At 40.9% G+C, this 26822-nt stretch overlaps 1 protein-coding gene across 1 annotated transcript in view; it reads right to left on the bottom strand.

The window, feature by feature from the left end:
* Nucleotides 1-26822, bottom strand: part of sorcs3a (sortilin related VPS10 domain containing receptor 3a) — a 157764-nt gene that overhangs the window by 42825 nt on the left and 88117 nt on the right. The window contains exons 5-13 of the mRNA XM_028972927.1: nt 12628-12701; nt 10318-10382; nt 8782-8900; nt 7850-7939; nt 7330-7509; nt 6345-6491; nt 5752-5854; nt 760-836; nt 252-343 (exon numbers count right to left, since the gene is read on the bottom strand). Coding sequence (XP_028828760.1) covers nt 252-343; nt 760-836; nt 5752-5854; nt 6345-6491; nt 7330-7509; nt 7850-7939; nt 8782-8900; nt 10318-10382; nt 12628-12701 — 947 coding nt within the window. The remainder of the gene's footprint in view (nt 1-251; nt 344-759; nt 837-5751; nt 5855-6344; nt 6492-7329; nt 7510-7849; nt 7940-8781; nt 8901-10317; nt 10383-12627; nt 12702-26822) is intronic.

Genomic DNA, 26822 nt, shown 5'->3' with positions numbered 1-26822 from the left:
GCCCTGCTGCTTTGAGGTAGGTCTTGAAAGACTTATGCCAGCAAACCCATGGAATAGGAGGAAGTTCTTTTTAGCTTCAGGAAGGCAAGTGAAGGTGGGTGCAAAAAATCATCCGTCTTCGTTGGCAAAATGTTAAAATAACAACACAGGTGCGGGGGTGCTGAATATGAGTCAATAAACGCACAGAACGGGACAGTGGGGCATTGCTCCCTGATCAAAAAGTAATCCACCCTCACATACACAACACTTACCACAGGTTTCTGGTCGGCACACTGGGCTGTTTAACAGCAAGCAGCGCCCCACCTTTATCCAAAAACCAGATATTGTGCTCTTCTTCAAATATCTGTATGGAAAAAGAACGTGTACAGTGAACCTGGGGATGAACTCATGACATTTATCAGACGCCTTTTGTCCCTTGATATCCAGAAATAAGAAGAGGTGGTGAGGGCTGTGAATCGCCCCTTGTGTACTTGGAGTCAGAAATAAAGGACTGGCCAGGTCAATTCAAAGACTGGTTGGGTATCCCGTTCCTCTTTTCCAAAATACAAATAACTAGCTGGAAGTCCTTTCTGATGAGACATCTATTTTCTGTTCACTTCTGTAAAGACTTAATCAACACTCTCCTTGCACTACGTTATAGAGTAAAGGGAAAATGAGTGAGAGCAATGATTTCACTAATGCTAGCATTATTGAAATCCACAATATTCATAAAAGACAAATAAACAAACCTCAAGCTAAAAGTAGCCTTCTTTAACATACCTGCCTGAAGTTGTTTCCTGCATCAGATGATATAAATACTCCAACATTGGAGTAGGAGAGCTCAGAGCCAATATTCCCTATGGACATACAAACAAAGCATTTAACTGTGCATAATTACTAATAGTAAAAACAGCCATTTGTAAACAGAAACTGCAGCCACAGTATTTCAGCACAACTGGAAGCAGTGTTGACACTGTATTTGTACTGTTCATAAGCTGTGAAACAGCATTGTGCTCGTGCCACCATGACTGTGTGTGTGTTGTGCATTTGTATGCGTGTACATGTGAATGTTGAAGAGCTCAGTCAAATCCGTTATGTGAAATCACTGTGCCAGGTACCAGCACTTGGGAAGAGCTATGCTTCTGTGGTGGTAATGTGTTGTGTCATGTCAACCTGGCAAGGCCTGGCAGGGCACAGCAAGTGAGAATCCCCGTCACCAGTTGAAAATGACGTGTTCTGAGTCATACTGGCACACATGAGAATATAGGATAGAGGAGTATTTTTACTAACAGTATGTATTATTTCATATCTGTTAACAAAAGAAAAAACAAAATGTTAAAATAAAAATACAAATACACTAATAAATTGTCATAAAACTGTAAAAGATAACATTATGACCACCTCCCTTAAAATGAATATGAACTTTGTCAAAACGTCATGGTGTGTCCCCCAACTCACATTCTTTCCCTAGATTATCTAGGTGCCATGCCCCAGTTAAGAAATGCACACACAAAAACATCCACAAGATAAAAATTGATTTTGAATAATTAATCCAGGCCACAAAATAATCAATTAGCATTAATCTCTTTGCGGTTCCCAAACAGTTCATCGGATGAGTAATACCTTAGTATTATCTTCTTTGAGGTTTCCTCATGAAATATTTTTAGAGCCGGACAGTGGTCAACATCAGCACCATGACAATTTGCCCCTTAAATCCTTACACCTGCCAAAATATTCACTTACTGCCTAATAAAATGCTACCAGTGGGTGATCTATATCAAGAAAATACATTTTATTCACTTCACCGGTAATGTAAAGAGGCAGCGGTTGACCTAGGGGGTAAGGAAACAGACATGCAGTGCTGTGGTGTCCGTGACTGCTAATAATTTTCACTTCACTTTCATTTTAATGGTATCTATGTAAAGATATGTGTTCAATGTCCTTTCGATGTATATAAGTATTCACAGCCTTTGCTCAATACATTATCAATGCACCTTTGGCAACAATTACCGCCTCAAGTCTTTTATTTGAAGATTGACAGACTTATTCTTTGCCAGTTTGGCCCCTTCCCTTTTTCAGCACCTCTCAAGCTCCATCAGGTTGGACGAAAAGCGTCGGTGCACAGCTATTTTAAGATCTCTCCAGAGATGTTCAATTGGATTTAAGTCTGGGTTCTGGCTGGGCCACTCAAGGAAATTTGCAGAGAACACAGAGTGAAGCCACTCATTTTGATATCATGACTGTGTGCTTAGGGTTGTTGTCCTGCTGAATAATGAACTGTCACTCCATTCAATGAACCGTTCAAGAGTGCTCTGAAGCAGGTTATCATCCTGTACATTGCTGCAGTCATCTTTCCCTCTGTCCTGACTAGTCTCCCAGTTCATGCAGCTGAAAAACATCCCCACAGCATGATGCTGACACCACCATGCTCTACTGTAGGGATTATATTGGCCTGTTTTTCTTTCAAATGTAATACCTGGCTCTTACAGAGTGACCATCGGGTTCACCTCCCTGACAAAGGTCCTTCTCCCCTGCTTTAGTGAAAAGCAGTGTTTCAGGAATCTATTTAGTTAAAGAATCCAAATGCCAGCTCTAGGAAGAGTCTTCCCCAGATTTGTGCCTTGAGACATCCTGTCTCAGAAATCTATCGATAATTCCTTTAACTTCTTGCTTGGTTTGTGCTCTGACATGAACGGTCAACTGAGATACCTTATATAGACAGACGTGTACCTTTCCAAATCACATCCAATCCACTGTTTTTTCCAATTATCCTCCACAAATATCTCAAGGATGATCAGGGGAAACAGTATGGACTTGAGCTCAATTGAACTCCTTGGCAAAGGCTGTGAATACTTACATTCCAGATGCACTGTGCAATTGTAGGGTACACACAGTGCTAAGTGACCTCCTTATTAACCAGCACAGCCTTACAGCAACCATTCGTTGTTTATGGACATGGGATCCTACATGTCTCCTCTCCAACAAACTGGCCAAATGGGGACAAAAGTGCTGACACACATAGAAACCGAATCTTCTTTACCATTTGCAAGTTCTGTGTGGTTCAGTGATCGACCCACCCTGCTCTGACGTCTCAAGCTCCTGCTCAAACTCTACCTTCCAACTTTGGCTATGAAATTGCTCAAGGAGTGATGAGCTGTTCCTATCATAAGACATGTTAAGCAGCAACAAGCCAATCCGAAACCTCACTGACCCGACCACGCCAACAGATGCAAACCTACTGCTATGAAACAAAAAGACGCTGATGTCCTCACAGAAACAGCACTAGAGTACTTTACTTTACTTTACTTTATTTAGCAGACGCTTTTATCCAAAGACACCAGCAATTCTCATTCGACTTCTATAGAATATTGAGTTTACAAACTAAGAGCCCTGATAAGGCTCAAACTTGTCAGTGAAGAGCATGCTCAGAGATTGTTAGGTGCTAGACGAAGAAAAATTATAATATATTTATACATTTAGTAGGAGTAGGAACACCCATGCACCACACCAGGCCATTTGACACCTACACCAAATTGCCTTCCATGTACACTGCTGATTACATTTCTGGCATTTACCACACACTCTTTTTTTAGAGTGACTTACAATCAGCGGATAGAAAGACAGTCTTCCTGGAGACACTCAGGGTTAAGTGTCTTGCTCAGGGACACAATGATACGAAGCGGGTTTTAAACCTGGGTCTTCTGGTTCGTAAGCGAGTGTGTTACCCACAAGGCTACTATCACTTGCTTCCTGCTGCACCACCCTGCTAATATAAAAGTGAACATGAAATCCTGAAAGACAACCTTGACGTTGCACTATCCATCATGATTAGGTGTGCAAGTGAGTGCAAATGAGAATTTTGCGTGTATTACTTGCTTCCCTTGTTGCACTCTCCCTGGAGCTGCGTGCACCCAGTCACTTTCTTCAGAGTACAGAGTCCCTGTGCACTACCCGATCAGCCACACAATGAAACCCAGGCACTCCCATCAGCCTTCATCCGATTGTCATTCTGAGCTCATGTTGCTTCCAGCTTCAGGAAGACTGTGAGTGTTCCACAAACTTAAAGACACTACCAAAGTCTCCTGCGTCAGGTGATCCTTCGCTAAAAGGAAGGTAGAGTGTTTTTACGGGCCACGTCCTAGATGTTTCTGGTTAATAAATAGACCAAACTGATTCTGCACCTGGATCCTTGTCTTCCCCACCTGTTTTGTCATCTGTTTTAGTAATAGATGTGTGTGTTTTAAATCCCTAAAGGATAAAGAAGATGCCTTTTTAAAATGTGTCACTACACCGAGAACATTGCACCTGCTTTGACTTACAAGAAAAAAGTAATAAAGAAGAAAGACACCGTGTATTGTGTATTGTGATACTAATCTTATTATTAAAAACGTATTATTAAAAAAACAAATTACGGGTCTTTTAACCTGGTCTGACATGCACATACACGTGAATGCTGGTTCCCTACACAATGTAACAATGAATACTGTGTACCCATCTCCTCACTGATACCTTTCAAGAATGAAATCCCTTTGATGCTTTGTCAACCATGACTTTAGCTGTAGCAGGTGGCTGCGTAAATGTCAGTAAATCCTCCTAGGACAGCTGAGCTTTATTTGGGTTTAATTGTCAGGTGCGACTGCTGCCATTATATCAAATGGTGCTTCAACAAGATATAAGTTTAAGAGTGTTTATATTTTTTGTATTTTTGTCCCTAATAATATTAATAATATATAAAATTTGTGTGTGTATATATATATATATACAATTTTATAGATTATTATTATATATTTTGCAATTGAAATGATGAGAAAATATGCACTGGTGTGATTATGATTTTAGGATCAAATGTAATTGGATTTCATGTGATTGTGGTTGTTCCGGGGTGTACACACCTCTAAAAATGGCACAATTCAAATTTTATATATATTCATGTTACAATTCAAATTCAATTCACAATTCAAATGTAATATATACAGTTTCAATTGTGCCATCTTTAGAGGTGTGTACAATACTGAACAACCACAAAAACTACTGTCTTATCTTAACATAAGCCCCAAATGAAGCGGCTCCATAATCAGATGGTTGCAGGTTCGAATCCCGATCCACCAAGGTGCCACTGAGGTGCCACTGAGGTGCCACACACTGCTCCCCGAGTGCCTGTCATGGCTGCCCACTGCTCACCAAGGGTGGTGGTTTAAAGCAGAGGACACAGTACATTGTGTCACCGTACGCTGTGCTGTGTATCACAATGACAATCACTTCACTTTCACTTCAAAACAGTGTATGTCTGTTAGTTTACATATGTATACTTTTTTGAGTATTTTAGGATTGAATTGTCTCATGCAAATATTCCCACTTTCACAGCTTCAGCACATCTGCCCCGTTCACATTTAATTGTCATCTTATCATTACCAGCACACTAATGTCCTGATCAGCTCCCTGCATTTACCTGTGTTCATTACCTTGCTGATTCTCGTGCCATCTTTGTGGCGCTGTGATTCTAACTCTGATTCTGACTTTGTGACCCATTCAGTTTGCCTGTTCCTGTTGACAGTCATCCCAGCCTGTATTGTCTACCTTGTTTTTTTTCCATAATAATTCCGTTTTATATGATCGCTTGCACCTGGGTCCTCTGTCTCCAGTCCATGACTATTACATGTGGCATTTGCCCAACTACTAAATGTAATTCTATACCAGTCTTGCAGAGGAGTGTATTATGATGGTAGTTGCTCTAAATTTACTTCTGTAAAACATATTATAGATAATTTTTACCTGTTGCCACTATGATTCCAGGGGCTGAGCTTTTGCTGGTTATGCTGCCAGACAGATATGGGTTTTCAGACATTTGTAGTTGTAGATGTAGGGAACAGAAAGGCTAGTAAAACAGAGATAGAATGTGTAATTAAAAAGCAGTTAAACGAACAATTCAGCTTGTGTGAGCATTAAATATTCTGATACTACTGCAAATATGTCTTGTGCATCTGCTATAATTACATATCCAAGTAATACAGCACTTGAATAAACGACTTCAATTTTTTAAACTAATAACATCCCTTAATGTTAATTTCACCATAAAAAAAATAATTTAGTCATCAGCAATTGCTAATTTGTTTCCTCCTCTTTGGTTATGGAAATCTCAGCATGATTTCTTTTATTGTTCTGTATGTCTGAGGCAGCAAATGTTTGAGGTGATTTCTTATCTGTAGCCAAGTGACCAAAGACACAAATCTTTAAAGAGTAGAACGTCTTGATCTTTTATCAAAATGAGTCAAGAATAATGGCACTTTAAGACATCCCACGGGAAAGATTTCATATTTGATTTTTCATCAGTAACAGAATTAAGAGTGCGGCCATTAGTTTCTTACCAAAATGCAATGAATATCATTGCCAGCTAAATCTGTGGAGGGGGCCTGTAATAGTCTCCAGTCTCGGCCCTTGTTATAAGTGATGTAGGTCTTCACTTGGTTTTCCAGCTTTCGGTTAGCAATCAGCATTCCTTTAATCCCAGCTACCTAGGAGAAATAACAAAATGCTAAAAAAATGCATTGAGATGAAATGCGGATGTCTTTTTGATGGAAGCCAACCATAAATATATTGTTTCTATATATTGAAAATATATTATGATCTGTACTTTGCAGATTAAGCAGAAAGTATCAGGCAGTAAGAGGTGTCTCTGTTATTCATTCTGGTTCACTTTCAAGGTGGCATTTAAAATAATACCATTTTATATTAAATGGATTATTACATGAAATAATACATTTTTAAAATGAAATTCAATGGAATTAAAACTAGGAATTAAAACTAAACTTAACAAGGGGTGGGAATTCAATAGCATAACATAAAAACTTTTTGTGAGTAGACACATGCATAACAGCTAAAAGATTTTTCTTCTGGAATTGACAATAAAAATTGATAATAAAAATAAAAGATGAAGATAGATATTGCAATATATGTATTACTCAGTCTAAAGGATACATGACTGTAAAATTGTATTAAGTAGAGAAGCTGTATGTCACTATGAACACGCAGAGATGGAAAAACTGTAGTTCACTTTACATTATGTTTAACTAGCACTATCATTCAAAGTAATTTATAATCAGAATGTATCCAAAGTGTCTCAAGTGTCGCAACTCACAGTTAAGAGTCTTCAAATGCAATTATGTTGAACACTGTGCACTGGTTTGGAAGATTGGTTGAGCTATTGCTATATAATTGGTTGCTTCTTTTCAGAGACTCGCATTTATTACAGGACAGAGACAGAGACCATAAAACTGGTCATTTTCCATTAAAGAGCTTAAAGATGGAGGATAACAGTGCCCAGACCTGACAGCAAAGGTCGTGAACACATACCTCATACAGGTCAATCATGCTGTTGCCTCCTACTCCGCGGCTGGTCCTCACGTTCTCCAGTGCCAAGGTGAAGTAGACGCCATGCGGGTCGGATATGTAAACATTATACGTGTCATTCTGGTTCCACTCCTGTACTGCTGCAAAAACCTGGCCCTCATCTGTACTAATTATGTGCATGTCCTGTGGGCAAGCAAGAGAGCACGATTATGTAGACATGATTCTTCCATCAGGCATAGTGCTTTGGTAAACTGGGCAAAGGCAAACTAGCCAACGTTTAATAGAAAAAAATATTCTTTTTTAAAATGTTTATAATGTATACTAATAACAGTATACTAGTAACATTTGAGCTAAATGCTTATGTGGTGAAGGCTATCATGGCAGTAGTGATATTAAAATGTCATAACATTGTGAAACAAAAATGAAATTAAACTTTAGAGCAAGTACATATATATCCAAACTATGGACGAGCATTATAATGTGCAAGAAGGGCATACTGTGAAGTGAAGTCAGTGTTTCTTACTTTAGGAAGAGAATATTTTGGTATTTTAATGCGCACAAAGGGTTCCCGCATATAGGAAGCTAAATACCAAGACCGTCCCCCTGATGTCACCTGTGCATGAAAAAAAAAAAATATATATATATATATTAATGATAATATACTGAATTACCACACATCAATACATTGTGAAATAATGTTCTGTTAGGAACTTCCCTAGCAGTTATTGAGGCTTTGTCTCCCCCTGTCAATGCTCTATATTGCTGTCAGTGCTTGGGTTTTTGAGGTAGCCATTGCTAAATATCTTTTAGGACTTCTAAGGATGTGACCATTAAGCGCTATAGAACATGAAAGTGAAGTGAAAGTGATACACTGCAGCACAGCACATGGTGACACAATGAAATGTCTCCTCTGCTTTTTAATTATCGCCCAGGGAGCAGTGTGTGGGGATAGTGCCTTGCTCAGTGTCACCTTAGCGGACTGGGATTCAAACCGGAAACCATAAGGCCACCACTGCCCCGGTAGCAAAATTATCAAAAATTATTGAAATTCTGACTTCAGAATATTACAATTTTCTTCCTCAACGTTAAGTCGAGAATGATAATTAATCTGTCACGCTGGGAAATTACTGGAATAAAATTACATTAAAATTACAGATAGGGTTGGCCTCCCTCATTAAGAGGAGTTCAGACTACACTGTACATCACATGTAGTGATTTCATATGCCTGCTCTGAATTGTCTTATGAACGGAATCAGTTTATTAAACTTGAACAAGTCAACTGAAATTGAGAAGTAGTAGGTTTTTAAATGTCTTTAAATGATACTGAAAAATGCAAATGAAACACTGCAAGTGAGCATAATGTGTAATATATTGCCACAGTAAAAATGCAGTGAGTCTGCAGTGAGTCTCAGTCAGAACAGTATAAGGCAGTGCATGTTCCTTATACACGTATACCTGAATGAACATGTAGTCATCCTGTACCACCAGGGAGTTTGTGTCAATATATCCTTTAAATGGGAAGTTTCGGTTGGATTCAGAACAGGACTGTGCCCGACAGGTCACATATTGTGCGCCTGCAGAGACAAAAGAATCATTATTAGTTATTAGCTATTGTCACTACAAATATAATGATGAATGTGTCAATGTTTGAGCAAAAGGGGACGCATCAATCACACCATATCTCAGAACCGACTAAATGAGCTGGATATATCATTGTCTGTTAGATGCAGTCACTGCCTCCTGAAAGAATAATGGTAAAAGTCAGTGTGTCAGGACACCGAATCACAAGTGATCAATCTGCAACTAATTAATGACATTAATTGCCTTCTTGTACAGTGATATTTTTTACTTTTTTTGACTACCGCTATGTATGTGTAACCTCATGACAAACTGTTGTATTTTTGCATGAGTATTAACTACAATTGAAGTATCAAAAGTATTATGTTGTTTTGTAATGAACAGACATAAATAATCTATTTTTGTTTCTTGGGACGTTAAAGGGAGCAGTGGGCAGCCGTGACAGGTGCCAGCGGAGCAGTGTCTAGGGACGGAACCTTCCTAAGTGGCACCATGGTGGGTCAGGATTGCCCCACCATGCATCAATTACAATAATATTATTGTATAGGAAGTATAGGAATATTTATTTTTATGAATCATTATCATCATTTGCTAAAAAAAAATAAATATAAACATGATTGGAAATGTATCTTAAAGCCAAAAGGATTCAGATATGAGCAGTAACACAAGTTATGTTTAGCCTGAAAGGCTGCAGAGTGCTGATCAGAGTCTTTTTAAGGTGCCCATGATGTGCATGCGGTGATGATGAGGTGCTGAGGGTGTAGATCATCAGAAGGAGGGTGAGTGGGAACAAGGCAGTGAGACCGAAAGCCTTCCCTGTACTCATAAACCTTTTACATTTATGCAGTCACTTGATGTAAGACAGCATAAGTCAAGGGAAGACAAATAAATCTAAAAAATGGCCACAATTTTGTCTTTTGTCCAACAGTAAGGTGCTATACTGAAACATTTTTTATTCTCAGGAACTTGCATCCAGGCCCGATTATCCATGTAAAGTTAAATAATAAATTTGTAAAAGCAAAGGAAACAAAACGACGGAGAAAAGAAACCTCCAAATAGCCGCATTTCATACACAGGAAGCTTCTAGAAGTAAGCCTATCATGTGCAAGACCTTGAGCGGTAATGACATTCAGAGTTATGGGCCTGACATTCACGGGGGAATGGGAGAGGCGAGAGGCAAGGCTGTATTAATCGCGTATCATGCAGCGCATTTATCAGCTCTGTAATCCACTGCCATACCCCAGAGACAGGGGTCTAGCCCTTGAGAGGAATAAAGGAGTTTCTTCGTGTTTCTTCCTCATTCTCCTTCTCAGTCTTTCAGCTCACTTATAATTAGGTTATACATTACGGAAGGGAGGCAGATGGCGAGCAAAACTGATTGAACACAAAATAAAAATGAAACCGCAAACTCACGTCCATCCAATGTGTGAGCCTCCAAATGGACTAGATCCAACTCCTTGTCCAGTCCAATTACTGACCTGCAAAAGAAAGGATGTCCTCATCAGGGAAGGCTGAGTCGCGGAGGGATAGAAAGCACATATCACTGCGACATTTCATTTTAACTTCATAATGTCTCATGTGGAAAAAAAAAAAGAAGACTGACTTCTCTCAGGCCATTTTCCCAAATGCACTTGGATGTCAGAGTGACATTTCATTACAATTTATTACAGGAAATTATGGCATCCACACAGTCTGACAAATCTGTATTACAGTTAAGTGCTACCCAAATGCATTTCTCCATCATGCCCATTTTTTTTTTGTTCTTTTTTTGTGCTTTTTGCACAAGTTGTGGATGTTTTATTCCGAGAACAACATAAATATTCTTCTGTCATTCAAGTGCTGGGCTGATCTGATAGCTGGAACACATTATTTATGATTATCCTATGTCACGCCAGTGACAAGGCACAGGTGCACGACAGTAAAGTTTTATTCACAAAAACGCAAAGTAAATGACAACCCAAAGCCAAACATAGACACAAATAACAGGGTAAGCGAGGGGTATGGGGACGGCACTGACAAACACATAAGAATGCGCATACAGCTCCAGAAGCGACAACACAGTGAAGGAGTTCAGGTTAATTATGACAGACAAGACAATGAAATGGCACCACCTAGTGCCAACCCCCCTACAAGGCAGGCAAGAGTCCCAGATGAAAAGTTAAAAGAATCACAGGGCAGCGGTCAGCAAGCACAGGAACCCGTAGTAGCATCACTGGGGTCCTCCTCCGCTGGCTGGGACATGACAGTCAACCGTCATCCCTCTTTGGTCTTGGGCCGGGAACTTGCCATCTTGTCTTCTTCATTACACCATCCAGTCTCATGGAAGGCTTAAGTTTTGTGTCGGGGGCCGGTATCGGGAATGGCAATTACATCAAGTATTGCAAAGAGGCAATATTTGCAGTGTCGGCCATTTTTTTTCAAGACCTCTGCAATTCGCCCTGACGTGCTGTCAATCAACTTCTGTGCCAAATTTTGTCAGAATTTGGGGGTTTTTGTTTGTCCACCTGCCTCTTGAGGATTGACCACAAGTTCTCAATTGTATTAAGGTCCGAGGAATTTTCTGGCCATGGACCCAAAATTTAGATGTTTTGTTCCCCGAGCCACTTAGTTCTCACTTTGGCCTTATGGTGCTCCATCATGCTGGAAAAGGCATGGCAGTCTAATCCCTGTACGTTTTGCAGAATATCAGTCTGTCCTTGATGTTTTTCTTGTTGACACCAGGCCATCCTCCAAAAGTCTTCACCTCACTGTGCGTGCAGATGCACTCACACCTGCCTGCTGCCATTCCTGAGCAAGCTCAGCACCGGTGGCACCCCGATCCCGCAACTGAATCATCTTTATGAGACAGTCCTGGTGCAGGCTGGACTTGCTGGAGGAAGAACAATGATTTCAAGCACCACCCTCCTTTTAAAGCATCCAGTCTGCTATTCTAACTCAATTAGCATGACAGAATGATCTCCGGCCTTGTGCTCCTCAACACTCTCTCTTGTGTTAACGAGAGGATCACTGAAATGATCTCAGAATGTCGCTGAAATGCAGCGTAAAGGGTTTTTTTGGGGATTATGTTCATTTTCAAATGGCAAAGATAATAATAAATAAAAATAGAAGCAGCATACTTTAGTAAAAAAAAAAAAAAAAAAACAGTATTAAAACAGTATCAATCTCAAAACTTTTCACCACGACTGTAGGCCCGGGCATCGTGGTGAAGGAGCCAGCATTGTAGCAGCCGGGGAACTGGTGATTGTGCCATTGGGTGCCACATAAAGATTGGTTTGTGTCATTCAGGGAGCGCTGGTGCAGTGGGTGTCTTTGTGAGCAGAGTCTGCGGTGTCCATAAGTATTCCGTAAGTGTACACTTTTGGGAAAGCGGTACGGTGAGTGCGAGTGTGTCAAGGAGGGTGGGGTGTGGGGCCTTGTGTTCTGTGACACAGAGACGATGAGAGATGACAGCGCAATTTTCAGGATGTTTATTGCTTATTCCAGTCCTGGTGCACAGACACATATATATGCATATCCTTCCCATGACCCTCCATCCATGTGTCACATGTGCTTATATTCAACGGCACGAATAACCTAACAAATGAACTGGAGCAGCACACTAAAGACTTATTTCTGAGAATGTGCCAATGTCTCTCACACACACAGAGTTTTATTTTTATAACATTTTAATTAATAATTATTACAGAGATGATTTTTGATAGCTCTTTGCTGTCTTTTACATACCAGTAGAATCTGTTGGGTGTCACTTGTTCATGAACAAACTGCCATTTCCTTCCAAAATCAAAAGAGCTGTACAACTGCAAGAAGGACAAAAAAAAATCATTAAAAAAAGACCAGGGAGTATAATTAAGCATAATGCCACAATGAAATTCAATTAATGTCCTTCATTTAGTGGGGTCAAGTTCACATATAAAGCATGCTAAATTGAAGATGTGTTAAGGAGGTTTAAAAAATGAGACAACAATCAAAGTCTTTGGTAAATCACATTTTACAATCTTGACGGCAATAGAATTTTTAAATAATTTTTTTAAATGTCCCCTTTTCACTCAGCTACCTGGAGTCAGTGATTGTTCATAATGAACACAGGGAAAGGGCAGCATGACCTCAGCGGACTGATTTGGACTTAAACCCTTTAAGAGAACCTCAGGGGAGCTCTTATGGATGAATTGTGAGCTTTCAGGCAGGCTCCTCGATCCAGTCAGAAGGCATTTACAGAGCCACACTGTGCTTTAGTAACATCCAGTAATTTAAGGGAAGAATACTAAGATTAATATTTTGTTTTTCAGTGAACTGGTATGTTGAATTCTGAGCTGTGAAAAAAAAATTAGTAATTTTATCATTTTTAAATATTTGACAAACTACCAAAACTGTTGAAACACAACCTGTGGCCCAATTTCCTACTCTAATTATGGTACACAATTCTCTAATGGTACACAATTAATACCTGCCTGTGCGCCAACTGATGCAACATACTTCCAGCTGTGATTCAAGTTATTTTAATCCAGCATCACATAGTCTGAAACAGGCTTTGTTCTGTTTCAACACACGCATTGCTTATTGGTGGGCAAACACCAGGCTGCCAATAACCACACACTCATCAGGTAGGTAGCAAGGTTTTCACAGAGTTTAAAATGAGCCAAGTTGTTACTAATTTTAATTATTCCAACAATTCAAGCTTAGGCTTTTTACAGAAATTACCATAAGATGTACTGAAATGTTTCATTTATAATGTAAATAGGTTCATGTTGTGAAATTTGTGTTGATTTGTATTTCATTTGTAATTAAAGCATTTAGTATTTTATATGAAAACAGTCAGCCATTCAAATAAAAAAGAAAATCAGCAAATCAAGCCAAAAAAAATCACATGGAATAAAATGTTGTTATTTGTCAGTTCTGCTTTAAATTCAGTTTTTGAATCGAGCTGAAATTTGGTTGTTAATTCAAGCTGACATGCAGGTTCAACAGGGAAAGAAGTTGATTGCATGGCTGCCCACTGCCCACTAAAAGAGATGGGTTAAATGAAGAGGACAAGTTTTGTTGTGTGCACCGTATGCTGTGCTACACTGTTTCACAGTTACTTCACTTTCACGTGCATGTGCGTTTACAGGAGCGAACAACTGTGCTGGATTGAGGTCTGTCTCTTTGTCCTTCTATCAAGATATTTTCACGTCTTCATTTCTGTTAGTTTGGTTAAAATGGGGAAAAATGAGGAAGTCACGTTTTCATAACGTATTGATGTTGATCCCAGTACACGTTAAGTCATCGGGGTCAGCTCCATGTCTCAGAAATCTGGGAGCTACCCTGGAGATCCTGCTGCTGATGAGACGGAAAAATGTTCGCCCAGGCATCATGGTGAGGGAGCTGCTGACTTTCACGTGTTTGTCTTTCACCTTGTTTACTTGCATGTGTCAAAGGCCGCAAATTCGTCAATTTCAGAAATCCCACATGAGTCATGAAGCGCTGGATAACGTCAAATAAAATGAAATAAAGCAATCATTTGCGCTCATTGTTTAGTAACACGATTTCATTAACATAGTTAATGGGGCTAAATGTCGGTGGAAATAAATAAATAAATGTGTGTCCAGCAGCGGGATTCGAGACTCTATTTAAAATGCTGCAGCATCCACAAAGCAGAGCCAGAACCAGCCACACCAAGACTGGCTGACAAGGTATCAAGAAAATCCTGATGATTACGTTCTGCTGGGTCACCCTGGTCACCCCGACTCTGGTCGCCCTACACACACCAATGTTGAGTGTGTCGAAAATGCAATTTCTGTCAGTAATGATCAGCGCTGCACTTTCATGTAAGTCCTGGATGTCAGCTTGAATTACTGACTGAATTTCGGCCAAAATTTAAAACCAAATTAATAGCTGTTTTTTTTTTTTACAAATGAAATAGACCACTTAAACGGAATAATTCTGAATAATTTAAGTTGTATTTTTAAATGATCATATGTATTATGATTTTAGCTGATTGTGAATTGCTGCATGTTTCTGTATCAAATCTTAAAAGCTGTAATTACCATTGAAATCAATTCAGCACAAATACTTTAATCATTTTAGTAGTTCCACGTTGGGATGTGGTAGGCTCCATATAGGCTTTGTTCTACCACCTCAGTTTGAGCTTTCTCAGCATAGGTGCTCCAGACAGAGAGGCAGTGTGAGTTAGAGCCTTTGGGAGATCCCCTGTCAGCATGGACAGTGACATATTTTGCCACAGAGTAAGCTAAACCTGCAGTAATTCATCAGCCTCTATGACATCTTAAATTTGTAAAGCTCCACACCGTCACCAAGTGAGCTTCACCGTTTCCCCATTCACAATAAATCATGGGCTGCAGAGAGCCTGCAAACTCCTGAGGCCTGACTAAATTCACAATCCTCCGTAATGGGGAGCTTTTGACTACACAGAAACAGCTGGGATCAATTAAAATATCGCATTTCATGAAGTATGTAACACTGAAACCAAGAGGATGCATTTCCAGTGTGTAAAAAAGGTGCACACCTACTCAGTGTGCATTAAAACAGTCTGGCAGAACTGGACAAAATGGACAATACGAGGACATTAGAAATGCATCAAATGGTTCAGGATAGATGACAGAGAAAGGAGGTCCTTAAGATTCTGGACAAACCCCCCAGTAATAGATGAAAATGCCTGCGTTTTGCTCTGCACATCCCTGTAAAAAATGTATCCGTCCCGAAGCCTTTTTCTGCATTCAGCACCTTCCGAATCACGTTGGGCAGTTTTCCTCCTTTACCGCTCCTGCAGATTCATCCTGTCAGGGAAAGAATGATTGCGATCCGCCAGGTCAGGCAGTCCACTAACATTCTCCAGTGTGCCTAGGATAGATTAGAAAGCTTTTTATTAAAATCTTCTCCAAGGGTGTCTTAAGCGTGGAAGTGAGTGGCATCATCTGTTACTCGCACCTGACAGCTACTCTGTGTTCATGTGCTAATTGAAAGGCTTAAAACCGAGAACCTCCTTCAGGTGGGTTCTCTCCAGATTCCTACATGCGATTTGGAATAATTGTACCCCCAGGTATCTGCCTATTTTTGCCCCACATAAAAACAGTAAACTTGAGGCACGAGTTCCTGTCTGAGACCAGACAATTATAAGGGTTCTTGAATCCGAGATTAGTCAGATTTCTACTCCCTACAAGCAGGAAATACCTCTGCTCACATGACAGACGGCAGAATTAGTTTGACTGTTCCATCCAATTAATAAGAGGAGGACTCGTTCATAATTTGCTGAGGGGTGACAATCAACATAATTTAATTAATTTAACCCACAGCAGCAAATACAACATACTGGAAAGAGATGATTGGGGTTTTTCTGTTTTTTTCTGACTTGTCTAAATTTGGTCTAAGCTCATTCACTGACACGTGAAAGGTCCTCGGAAGTGGACCCGTAATCGGAAGTTATAAAAAAATATTATTCTTAACAATTATTATGAAGACAGGGGTTCAAAAAATGGTCTGGATTCTAGATGGAGCTTCTCAGTTCATTTTTTTAGATGGAGGGAATTTTCAAAGGACACAAGCCACCTGATGTGCCACGCGACACATTTAACCTGATTGGGTAGTAGCCTAGTTCAAAATCATGGGTTCTAATCTCACTTACTACCATGGTGTCACTTAACCCTGAGTGTCTCCAGGGGGACTGTCCCTGTAACTACTGATTGTAAGTCACTATGGATAAGGGAGTCTGATAAATGCTGTAAATGGAAATGGAAAGCAGGTGGAAAGTGCCGCCACAGCACTTTCAGGTGCACTTCCCAGCTTTCTACTCTTCCCCTTATTTCATCCTTCCTGCAAACCATCCTGTCTCTCATTATAGGAACAGAACAGCATGAGAGATGCTCACACAGGAACCCATTTAATGTGGTAACTCAGCACTCTGCATAAAATGAACTGATGAACCCAGCTTAGTGGCAGAGCTAATTACCCTGCATGACAATATTAATGACATGCCAGCATTATGTGGTCAGCGCATAAATGTTTCTAAAATTATGTTAAAAAGTGAGCAAAGGCAACAATGCTATCTTAGCCAATCACATCCAAAAGGGACATATTTTTGACTAGCAAATTTACCCCAAAGTTTCAAAATTGAATTCAATTATTTCATAAATGCTGTGAATGTATTTACTAAATGAATTTGCCTGATATCCTGTAGCCTATTTACATTAACACTGTAAGATATTATTACAGTGTGAACGACATTCATGACCAAGATGTGCGTATGTAAACTGTACGCATCTACAATGAGTAGAAATGATTTTCAGAATAGATGAAATGCATCTTATCCTAATGTGCTTCTTAAATGTATTTTCCATGTGGGAAATGGTATTCTGTTGCCTTTATTATACTGTAAAATTTCAAAATTGCACAAGCTGTATTGACATACACATTAAACAAAAACATATATTTTTTTAAACAGTTTTCTGGTTTCGAGACACTAAGCAGAATCACCATGCACCATCAAATCTATTGCGAAATGTCTTCTGCAAACTTTTGGCGGGCTTTCTTGTGCATCATATTTAGAAGAAACATCCATCTGGGATGACAGCCAAGCAGACTAATGCATTGTGCCATATACGGTCTGCGCATTAAAAGTCCCTTCAACCTCTGCATTAATACCAGCAGCACTCTTACTTTTTAAGCTTGTGCTCTCAACTTCTTTGGCCGACCATGGCAAGGCTTGTTCTGAGAGGGAATCTGTCGTGTTAAAACTGCTGTATGCTCTTGGCTACCATGCTGCTGTTTTGGGATATTTAAGTGTGTTTTGGACATGAATGATATAACATTTCGGGTGTTAATTTATGTGGGTGTGGATATATAACCCAAAGTGGTTCATGTTTGGTGTTATTTGAACCATCATATTATAATGAGTGTGCATCTGAGAGTGCATGAATGAGATGCAACAGAATTTTTATTTCTTATATTCTACATAATGGATTAATGGTATAAAAGATATAATTTAATCTGTGCATTGCAGAGCTAAGAATAGTCTCATCCTATCTGAGAAAAAAAATGTAGGAATGACACTCGGTTGTTCTCCTCCCAGCCGAGCAGACACAGAAACAACCGAAAGAGTGAAAACTGTATCTGATATCTGATGCAACATTGATTCTACACACTGCACTCAGCCATAAGTCAGCATTAAAGCTATACGTCCTGCCTGCATGTAATAACAGAGAGGGGTGACTTATGAATTATTCATTACACCTTTGACTGCGAACGTTTTATTTAAAGAGGGTTAAACTGGCAAGACAGTTCAGTACAACCTGAAATGCTTGGTGTTAAGTCCAAGGCCTCAACAGTTCCAGTTGAAAACTGTTATACATTGTAAGATGGGTTATCCAGTTAGTTTGTATATGTTAACGAACAGATCATTCTTGTCATTAAATGTTTGTGTATTGTTGTGTTTGATTTTTTTGTAATTAAATCCATAAAAAGGTATTTTTGGGGAAAGCTGTATAATTTTTGTTGAAACCAAGGTCCCTACATTGTAAAGATCAAAAAGAAACATTGTCAACTGTTTAATAAATCACAAATCATCTTGGGGATACCATTTTGATTGTGTATTATTTTAATGTTTTATTAAAATAACTACACTGTGATGCCATGTGGAAGGAATCGTCCCCACGCGCTGCTCGCCGGGCGACTGTCATGGTTGCCCACTGCTCACTAAGGGTGATGGGTTAAAAGCAGAGGACACATTTCACTGTGTGCACCGTGTGCTGTGCTTGCTGTGCATCATAATGCCAACCACTTCACATTCACTTTAAAGTGTGGTTGAGTGAACAGGTGCTGTGTGTTAGGTGGCCGTGGTTCATGATGCTCTCCTGATTAGAATTTTGGTGAGTGAGATCGGTTGTCTGAAGAAACCATGCAGGGTGTCACATGCATCGTAAAGAACATACACGCACATATGTGTGTGCGTGGCACATGACCCTTGACATAATTCCTAATAAACCAATAAGCCATGAACCCTGTGGAGTCCTACTCTGAATGCTAGTAAGTGCTAGTAAGTGCTAGTACGCCTAGTGGGTAACTCTGTTGCCTATGTACCAGAAGACCACAAAGTCACAAGTACAAACGCCAATTACTACCATTGTCTCCATGAATAACTCCCTTATCGACCAGTAAGTAGAGGACACCACCTCTGCTATCCCCAGCTCAACTATTGCTTGTTGTAAAACAAGTTACAAGGAGGCACTGACTCTATGAATCACAACCATTATAGTAAGCACATTGTTGGAATGTCGGTCATGTGGCTATGACGCTAATGGAAGAGAGTTTCACTTCAGCCCGTGCGAGTTACTGTTTGGGCGACTGCGCTATTGGTGGCTCAGTTTTGCAATGTGTATAAGATCAGTCAGTCTTTGATTACCTTCGGACTAAACATGTTTAAACACTAAGCACATAATGTTATAGCTCTGCCTATCTTGTGCTGAATAATAGTTCATGTGCTTCGGTTTCATATTTGTATTTTTAGCTGTGGGCCTAGGTCAGAAAAAAAGGTCAGATTTCGTGTAGACCGCAGTTACAAGGTGAACTCCATGTCAACTTGCAATGAGCTCACCCAACACACAGTAACAAGGTGTGTACGGCATTCGAAGGCCACTGAGGCCTAGGAGTTGTGGGAAAGCCAAGATGAGGAAATCTGGGCCCAGCGAGGCTTATTAAGTGGGGAATAAATTATGGCCTTGAGAAGATGTCCCTGGGAAATGCCCACCTGGCAGAGCTGAGTGCACAGTATCTGATTGTAAATCTTCTCAAAGTAGATTATAAAACATGGCCAAATTAACTGGACTTTCACAGCCAGAAAACGATTTACGATGACAACTGTGCAATTACACACACAACTAAGCTTTTTTTCTATGAGTCTGTCTTTGTGTTGCCATGAGGGAACACAGATAAATAAGATATTTGCGAGAAGACATATAATGAGCATATATATATATATATATGATATTTTTGTCTTTGAACACCTATGCACACAGATGGAATAGGGCCTGTCTCAAACAGGGGCCAACAACACCTCTGGGAACTCCTTGGAAAAGCATTTCAGGTGACGACCTCTTGAAGCTCATCGAGAGAATGCCAAGAGTGTGCAAAGTAGTAATCAGAGAAAAGGGCGGCTATTTTTAAGAAACTAGAATATAAAACATGTTTTCAGTTATTTCACCTTTTTTTGTTAAGTACATAACTCCACATGTGTTCATTCATAGTTTTGATGCCTTCAGTGAGAATCTACCAACGTAAATGGTCATGAAAATAAAGAAAACACATTGAATGAGAAGGTGTGTCCAAACTTTTGGCCTGTACTGTCCACTCCCTAGCACTTAAATTGTCTGGGAAATGAACATACATTTATGGACAAGTGTCAAGCACACTAATTAGCCATACATGCAGAAGGACATAGACAGCACACACACATATATGCAATTTGGAGCAGGAGGTTAAAGACACACACAGGTCCAGATGATGACACAAGACCAAACATAAGAACAATTTATAAAAAGGGAGCGAATCCATCAACTGGCTGGCTGTTGTCTTACTGCGCATTGCAATAAACGACTGCCTACTATAATTTTCTGTTGTGTAAGTTTTTCCTGCACCACAGCACACCACAGCGCTTTCTGTTGGAAACAGGGGTGTTACACAACCCCCTTAACTACTGCTCAGCCCTCAGTGGGTATAAGTACTGGTGAACTCACTCAAGGCCTCTCTTCCTTTGCAGAACTGGAAAATGGGATTTTAAAATGCTTTTTTTTTGCAATAATGGCATCTAATAAAAATAATAGGACCTATTAAGAGGCCGAACACCAAGCTTGCCTCTAACAAACGCCTGGGAATCTCCTAGATTTCGGCTGTCAGTCGTCTTTTCCTGCCTAAAATCCAGATTTCTCTCTCCACTCTCCTTTGTGTTTCCACACACAGTTATCCGCCAGTTTGACAGCCTTGGAAGCAGACTGAGCCATTTGCTGGTGTGTAACACCAGACTTAATTTGCTCTAGTAGCATCAGCTGCCTCAGTGTCGAGTCACCTAACGAAAAACAATTCCTGTTACCTAGCAAGAACTCCATATGTTTGTACAGCCTCTAATTTCTCAACTTGAAAGTGCTGACTGTAGGAGCTTCTGGAACAAGCCTCTGAGTACAGCCCTTTTCGCAACCCTGTAATCAGTTTGATTCTGAGGGCCGAGAACATCTTAGGCTTCCTGGGCCTTTCCGGTTAAGTGCCCTACGAGCCAACATCATCCATTTTCCCAAGGCTGCTGCTGCGCATGCACAAATGTATGAGAGAAAACACATCTTGGCAAAACAGTGGAATTGGAGCAAAACATTTTGTCAGACTGGCGTTGTGTTTGTTAAGGCTGAAGGTCTTGTCTAAATGTACCCTGATCGAGCCCCATTGCCATTAACTCCATAGCCTCCTCCATGTAATTCTGAAACATTTTGATTTATTTTGCTTCTTCAACAACCCTCTCTCCTTTCTACGCTCCTCCTCTGCGCTGGGTGTTATGGTTGGGCGTTGCTGATTTTAGAGGCAGTAGTAACAAAAGGAACATTTCATGATTTCAACTTTATTGCCATCCCGTGACACCTCTTCTTTAAGGTTCCCAGGCTCCCTCCTTGCTTTTTGTCTTTTTTTCCCATCTCTGTCTCTGTTTCATTTTCTTTAATATGTATTTTTTCTGAATTATTGGTATAATATTACATACAGTATTTCCATGTAACTGCTGTAACTTTATTGTGCCATGCCTCTGTATGTCCGGGTAATATCAGATTCAAAAAGCAGAGTTCAAAAGCATTGCTATTAATTAATAGAGTCAGATTAACAAGGGCAACACAATCTCTGATGTCCACCAATCAACGGCAAGTTGGATTTTATTGTTGGTGCCGACGGTCAGATCCCACTTTTTACAAATATATAATATATGACAAAGATATAATACATTTCTAGAAAAATGTGAGGGTTGTACTCATGTTTGTGAGAACATTGATCGTACTCATTCCACTTTATATACGACTGGCAACAAATTAGGAGTCAAATTTTGTTAGTGATTTATCCTTTTATAAACTCAATTAATAATTAATGCTTTGGTATAGGTAGATTCAAAATTGTGCTTTTAACATGCAAACCTCAAAATGGATTGGCCCCAGACTACTAGTGTAACAGACTACTGCCCTACTGAAAAGTTCTGAAGACTCCGGGATCTTATTGGTACCTAGAATCAATAGCAGGCAAACGAGCCTTCATCTGCAGCGCTCCCCTCTTTTGAAACAGCGTTCTTGCTAGTGTTCAGAATTCAGATAATAATTTAGTCCAGGCTTTACATATTTTTAGCCAAGCATTTCTGTAACAGTTAAGTCCTCATATATCATGACAGATCATCTAGCCTGTTCTAGGTGAGATGTCTACCGAGGACATTGTTCTTCCATAACAACTTAGTCCGATTTGTCAATCTCTAAGTCTTGGCTGAGTTGACTCTGAGCTGTTGCTGAGATGTACCAGCATGAGATTTACCAGACGTTTTATTAAAATGAATAAGAAATAAAAGTTGTTGTTGTTGTTGAGAGGCTGGTCTGGAAACTGTTTATCTGGAGTGAACAGTTAGCTTTGGAGTTATGAAAACACGGATGTGTTTTCATATGTACCTGTTGCCCAGAACATAAATGTTTCAACAGTTCTAATTAGTTGCAGCGCCTCAAAATGTCTCCCCGGACTGCTAAATCCCCTAATCTTAAATTTGGCTGGCAGTTTGAGCTCCTGCAGATGGGGATCACATCTGTTCTCCACAAACTCTGCAGACCTTTGGTAGCTAATGATTTTCAATGTCCTTCAGATTTTTTGTGGCTATGCATGGCTTGCACCCCAACAATGGCATATACTGTACCTGTATTTCATCACCAGTACCTGCCACGGTCATTGTCCTTCATTGCTGACATCTGCAAAATATGTTCTAATTGTATTATTTCTGGTCTCTCTCTCCACTGTTCTATGCATTTATTTTTATTTTCTATGCAAGTATATTTTCAAAAGGATCTCTACACCCAACCTACATCCCACCCCCATGCTTCTGTTTCACTTTCAATGCAGTTAAAAAAAAAAAAAAAAACATTGGGATTCACACAAAACTTAACACCTTAAATTCATTATCTTTGTATTTCTCATGTCTAACACCATCTGTCTAACTAACATCTCCCTCCTCCCTGGTGCAATAGTCCCCCACTGCCGTAGTGGGAGGTCACAGCACTGGGCCACATATGAAGATGACTTTTCCCAGCAGCTTTTCTCTGTGGGGTGCAGATGGAGATATCTGGGGTTATCCAAATCAAGCACCACTAACGTAGAACAATCACAATGTGCATGAGAGGAAGCATGAAAAGGAAAGCACTAACCCGGCTGTGATAAATATTGGATTTATTAAAACTAATTCAATCATCAGTAACTGCAGCGTGTGCCGTAAGCCAGGAAAAAGGAAACCTAGGGAATATTTGACAGCTATTGACAGCTATTGTACATGAAGACTCAGGGTAACTGGCAGGTCTCACATTTTAAGTTTTCAAGCAAAACAGAAAAGTAAAGTATAGTACCGTAAAGGCGCAGGTAGAAATGCCAAAAACATCGAAATCACATTAACAATGCTCCCTTCAATGACAGGTGCTGTTCCATAAGGTCAAAGCAGAATTGCCCCAGCCTTGGTGGGAATTGCAATGTAATGTAACACATTTAACAGCCCTACACAATGTTTCACCAAAAAAACAATGAGCAATGTTTTTTACCCCATATTTAAAGGATCTGTCCACATGCTGTTTTCCATTCTACCATCTTTTCCAAATCTGTTATTTGTGGCACTTATGCTCTTTGCAGTTCCCTCTGTAACTTTTCTCCATCTGCCGTTGGAAAACAGTGATAACATGTTTGCTATTGCATTCTTTTGTAAAGATCTCTTCCATCTGTTGCCATTCGTACTACTCAAGCAGCATTTCTTTGGCATATTTCTCTTGGATTTCTGCACTTTTCAAAGTGAATTATGTGCTGTGCTTGACCATACTTGTAAAAAAATAATGCCTACTTAACCTACTTTTTGTTCATATTATTTATTCTTAACAGTTCACATTAGACTGCACAGAAAAAAATAAAACTTAAAATACACAACAGTGTATTTATGCCAGTCACAACACCCACCCCCCCACCAACAAATAGAAAATAAAAATTCCTGGTAAGTGCTCATCCCATAGTGTGCACTCGGCATTATCCTTCTCTCACTTCCAGGTCGTATGCTAGTGTTCCCTTCCTAGAGCCCTGTGGCGTGGATAGAGATCCTCACCGTGTAACAAGTGTCTAGTGTGCGGCCTGTTATGTCTAATCGTTCCCCTATTTAAGCTTGTACAATCCAGAGATGTACGGAGCTGTTCCTCCTCACGAACCCCGAGGTGTCCCCTCTGGGGCTGGGATACGTGTCTCTGTGGCTCCCTGCTGCCCTCTGGTGATGCCCCACAAGTCCAATGCCTTGAAAGGGCAGACCCGCTCATTAACAATCACGGACAAACAAGACGCCCAGGACACTCCTGATCCTATAAGGGTATAAAGAGAGAAAGACGATACATACAGACAGCACAGACATCCCCCAGACTGAGGGAGACACAGGGAAAGAGGAACCCTTTGGCTGCATGACAGAAGATCCGCTCTAACACATGATGGACACCAGTTCCCCGGGTTCCCCTACTCCGAGACCATCAATCGATGAGCGGTGACTGCCCACCATCACCAGCTGGCACGGCTTGCCAAGTCCATTGCAGAGCACACAGAGCAGAGGAAGCAACAGGCGCATGCCTGGTCACATCAGTGTGCCCGTGGTGAATGAAGGCCCCTGTGGTGGTGACTGTCCCCTCCAGGGGAGCGACTCTGGAAGACGGAGGAAGAAGACGGCGTACATGGGGGTTGAAGCTGGAGGAAGAAGGGGTCGCACCAGACACCTGAAGAGCTACCCTGATCACTCATAGCTCCATATATCCAGGCAGCGTGGTGGATGGGGCAGTCATTAATGGGATGGGCCACATGATAAATGTATGTCTGTCTCTCTTTGCAGTTGTAGCATCAGCAATTTCCTTCGGGATTAATAAACTTTTCCTGATTCTGAGCAGATCTCCAACATGCAGCTCTGTCACATCCATGCGGGCATGACGCGGCGGGTGAACGGAGAGGAGGACGAAGAGTGACGAGGAATGGAGGACGCTTTCACCTGACATCACGAAACCGGGGTTTAATTAGTGAATCACAGGACAGGGGAGACATCCGAGACGTAGACACTGGTGAACACGGAACATAACGTTAAAGACCTGACAGCGGACAGAAACGAACAGGGCAGCTTTATACAATTAACACAGGTGAAAACGATTAGGGAACATTACACCAGACAACAATGAAACTAACAATAACCCCATTTCGGACCGGATCCTGACAGAATCCCCCCTCCTATGGCACGACGCCTGGCGGGCCAGACGAAGCAGTCCATGAAGGAGGAAGGACAGTCCAAACACAGTCTAAATGGTCCGAGTGGACAGGAGGAATCGAACGGAATCGATTCGAAAACCAGAAAGGATGAGATGAACAGAGAGGAATGAATGAATGAATGAATGAATGAATGATCCAGTATTCCAGATGGACGAGCGGTGGTTGCAGACGGCTTCGGGCCAGTGTGGTACCGGCACCTCGTCCGCCGTCCGCATGCGTCCGCCGCTCCCTGTCAGTCTCCGGCTCGCCCCGCTGAATGGCCGCTCCTCACCTTCAACGCCGCCAGACACGGGACTGAGAGGCAGGGGTCGGGACCCTGCTGAACATGAAGCCATGGAAGGCCAGGGACAAGGAAGCTGGCGGCGTCCTCCCGGCGAGTCACGGCTCCTCCGATCTCAGCGGGGCTGCGTCAGGTGGCGTCCAAATATGGGTCAGGTCTTTCTGTCACGTCCATGCGGGCATGACGCGGCGGGTGAACGGAGAGGAGGACGAAGAGTGACGAGGAATGGAGGACGCTTTCACCTGACATCACGAAACCGGGGTTTAATGGTGAATCACAGGACAGGGGAGACATCCGAGACGTAGACACTGGTGAACATGGAACATAACGTTAAAGACCTGACAGTGAACAGAAACGAACAGGGCAGCTTTATACAATTAACACAGGTGAAAACGATTAGGGAACATTACACATGACAACAATGAAGTAACCCCATTTCGGACCGGATCCTGACAAGCTCAAAGGTTCCCATTTCCCTGTGTCTCCCTCAGTTTGGTGGATATATGAATTTATCTTCTGTTTCTCCTTATGCCATACAGGATAAAGTGAAGCCACGAGGAGAGTCCTGGTCGTCTCGTTTGCCAGTGATTGAGGACAAGTAGATTTCAATGTGTTGGACTTGTGGGGCATCACCAGAGGGAGCTGCAGAGACACGTATTCCAGCCCCAGAGGAGAAAATGTTCAGCAAAAATATAGGACGTCCAAACTACAATGCAACATTTGGCCTATAAGCATTAACATGGCATATATATATTGAAGGAATATTATACAAACACACACACACACACATACTCTACAGGCCAAAGGTTTGGACGCACCTTCTCATTCAATGTGTTTTCTTTATTGGTAGATTCTCACTGAAAGCATCAAAACTATGAATGAACACGTGGAATTATGTACTTAACAAAAAAAGGTGAAATAACTGAAAACATGTTTTATGTTCTAGTTTCACCTTTTGCTCTGATTACTGCTTTGCACACTCTTGGCATTCTCTCGATGAGCTTCAAGAGGTCGTCACCTGAAATGCTTTTCCAACAGTCTTGAAGGAGTTCCCAGAGGTGTTTAGCACTTGTTGGCCCCTTTGCCTTCACTCTGCAGTCCAGCTCACCCC

This window comes from Denticeps clupeoides, chromosome 3 (assembly GCF_900700375.1).
Source record: "Denticeps clupeoides chromosome 3, fDenClu1.1, whole genome shotgun sequence".
NCBI classification, from domain to species: Eukaryota; Metazoa; Chordata; class Actinopteri; order Clupeiformes; family Denticipitidae; genus Denticeps; species Denticeps clupeoides.
Note: the sequence above shows the minus strand (reverse complement) of the source record. Positions and strands in the feature narration are given on the sequence as shown.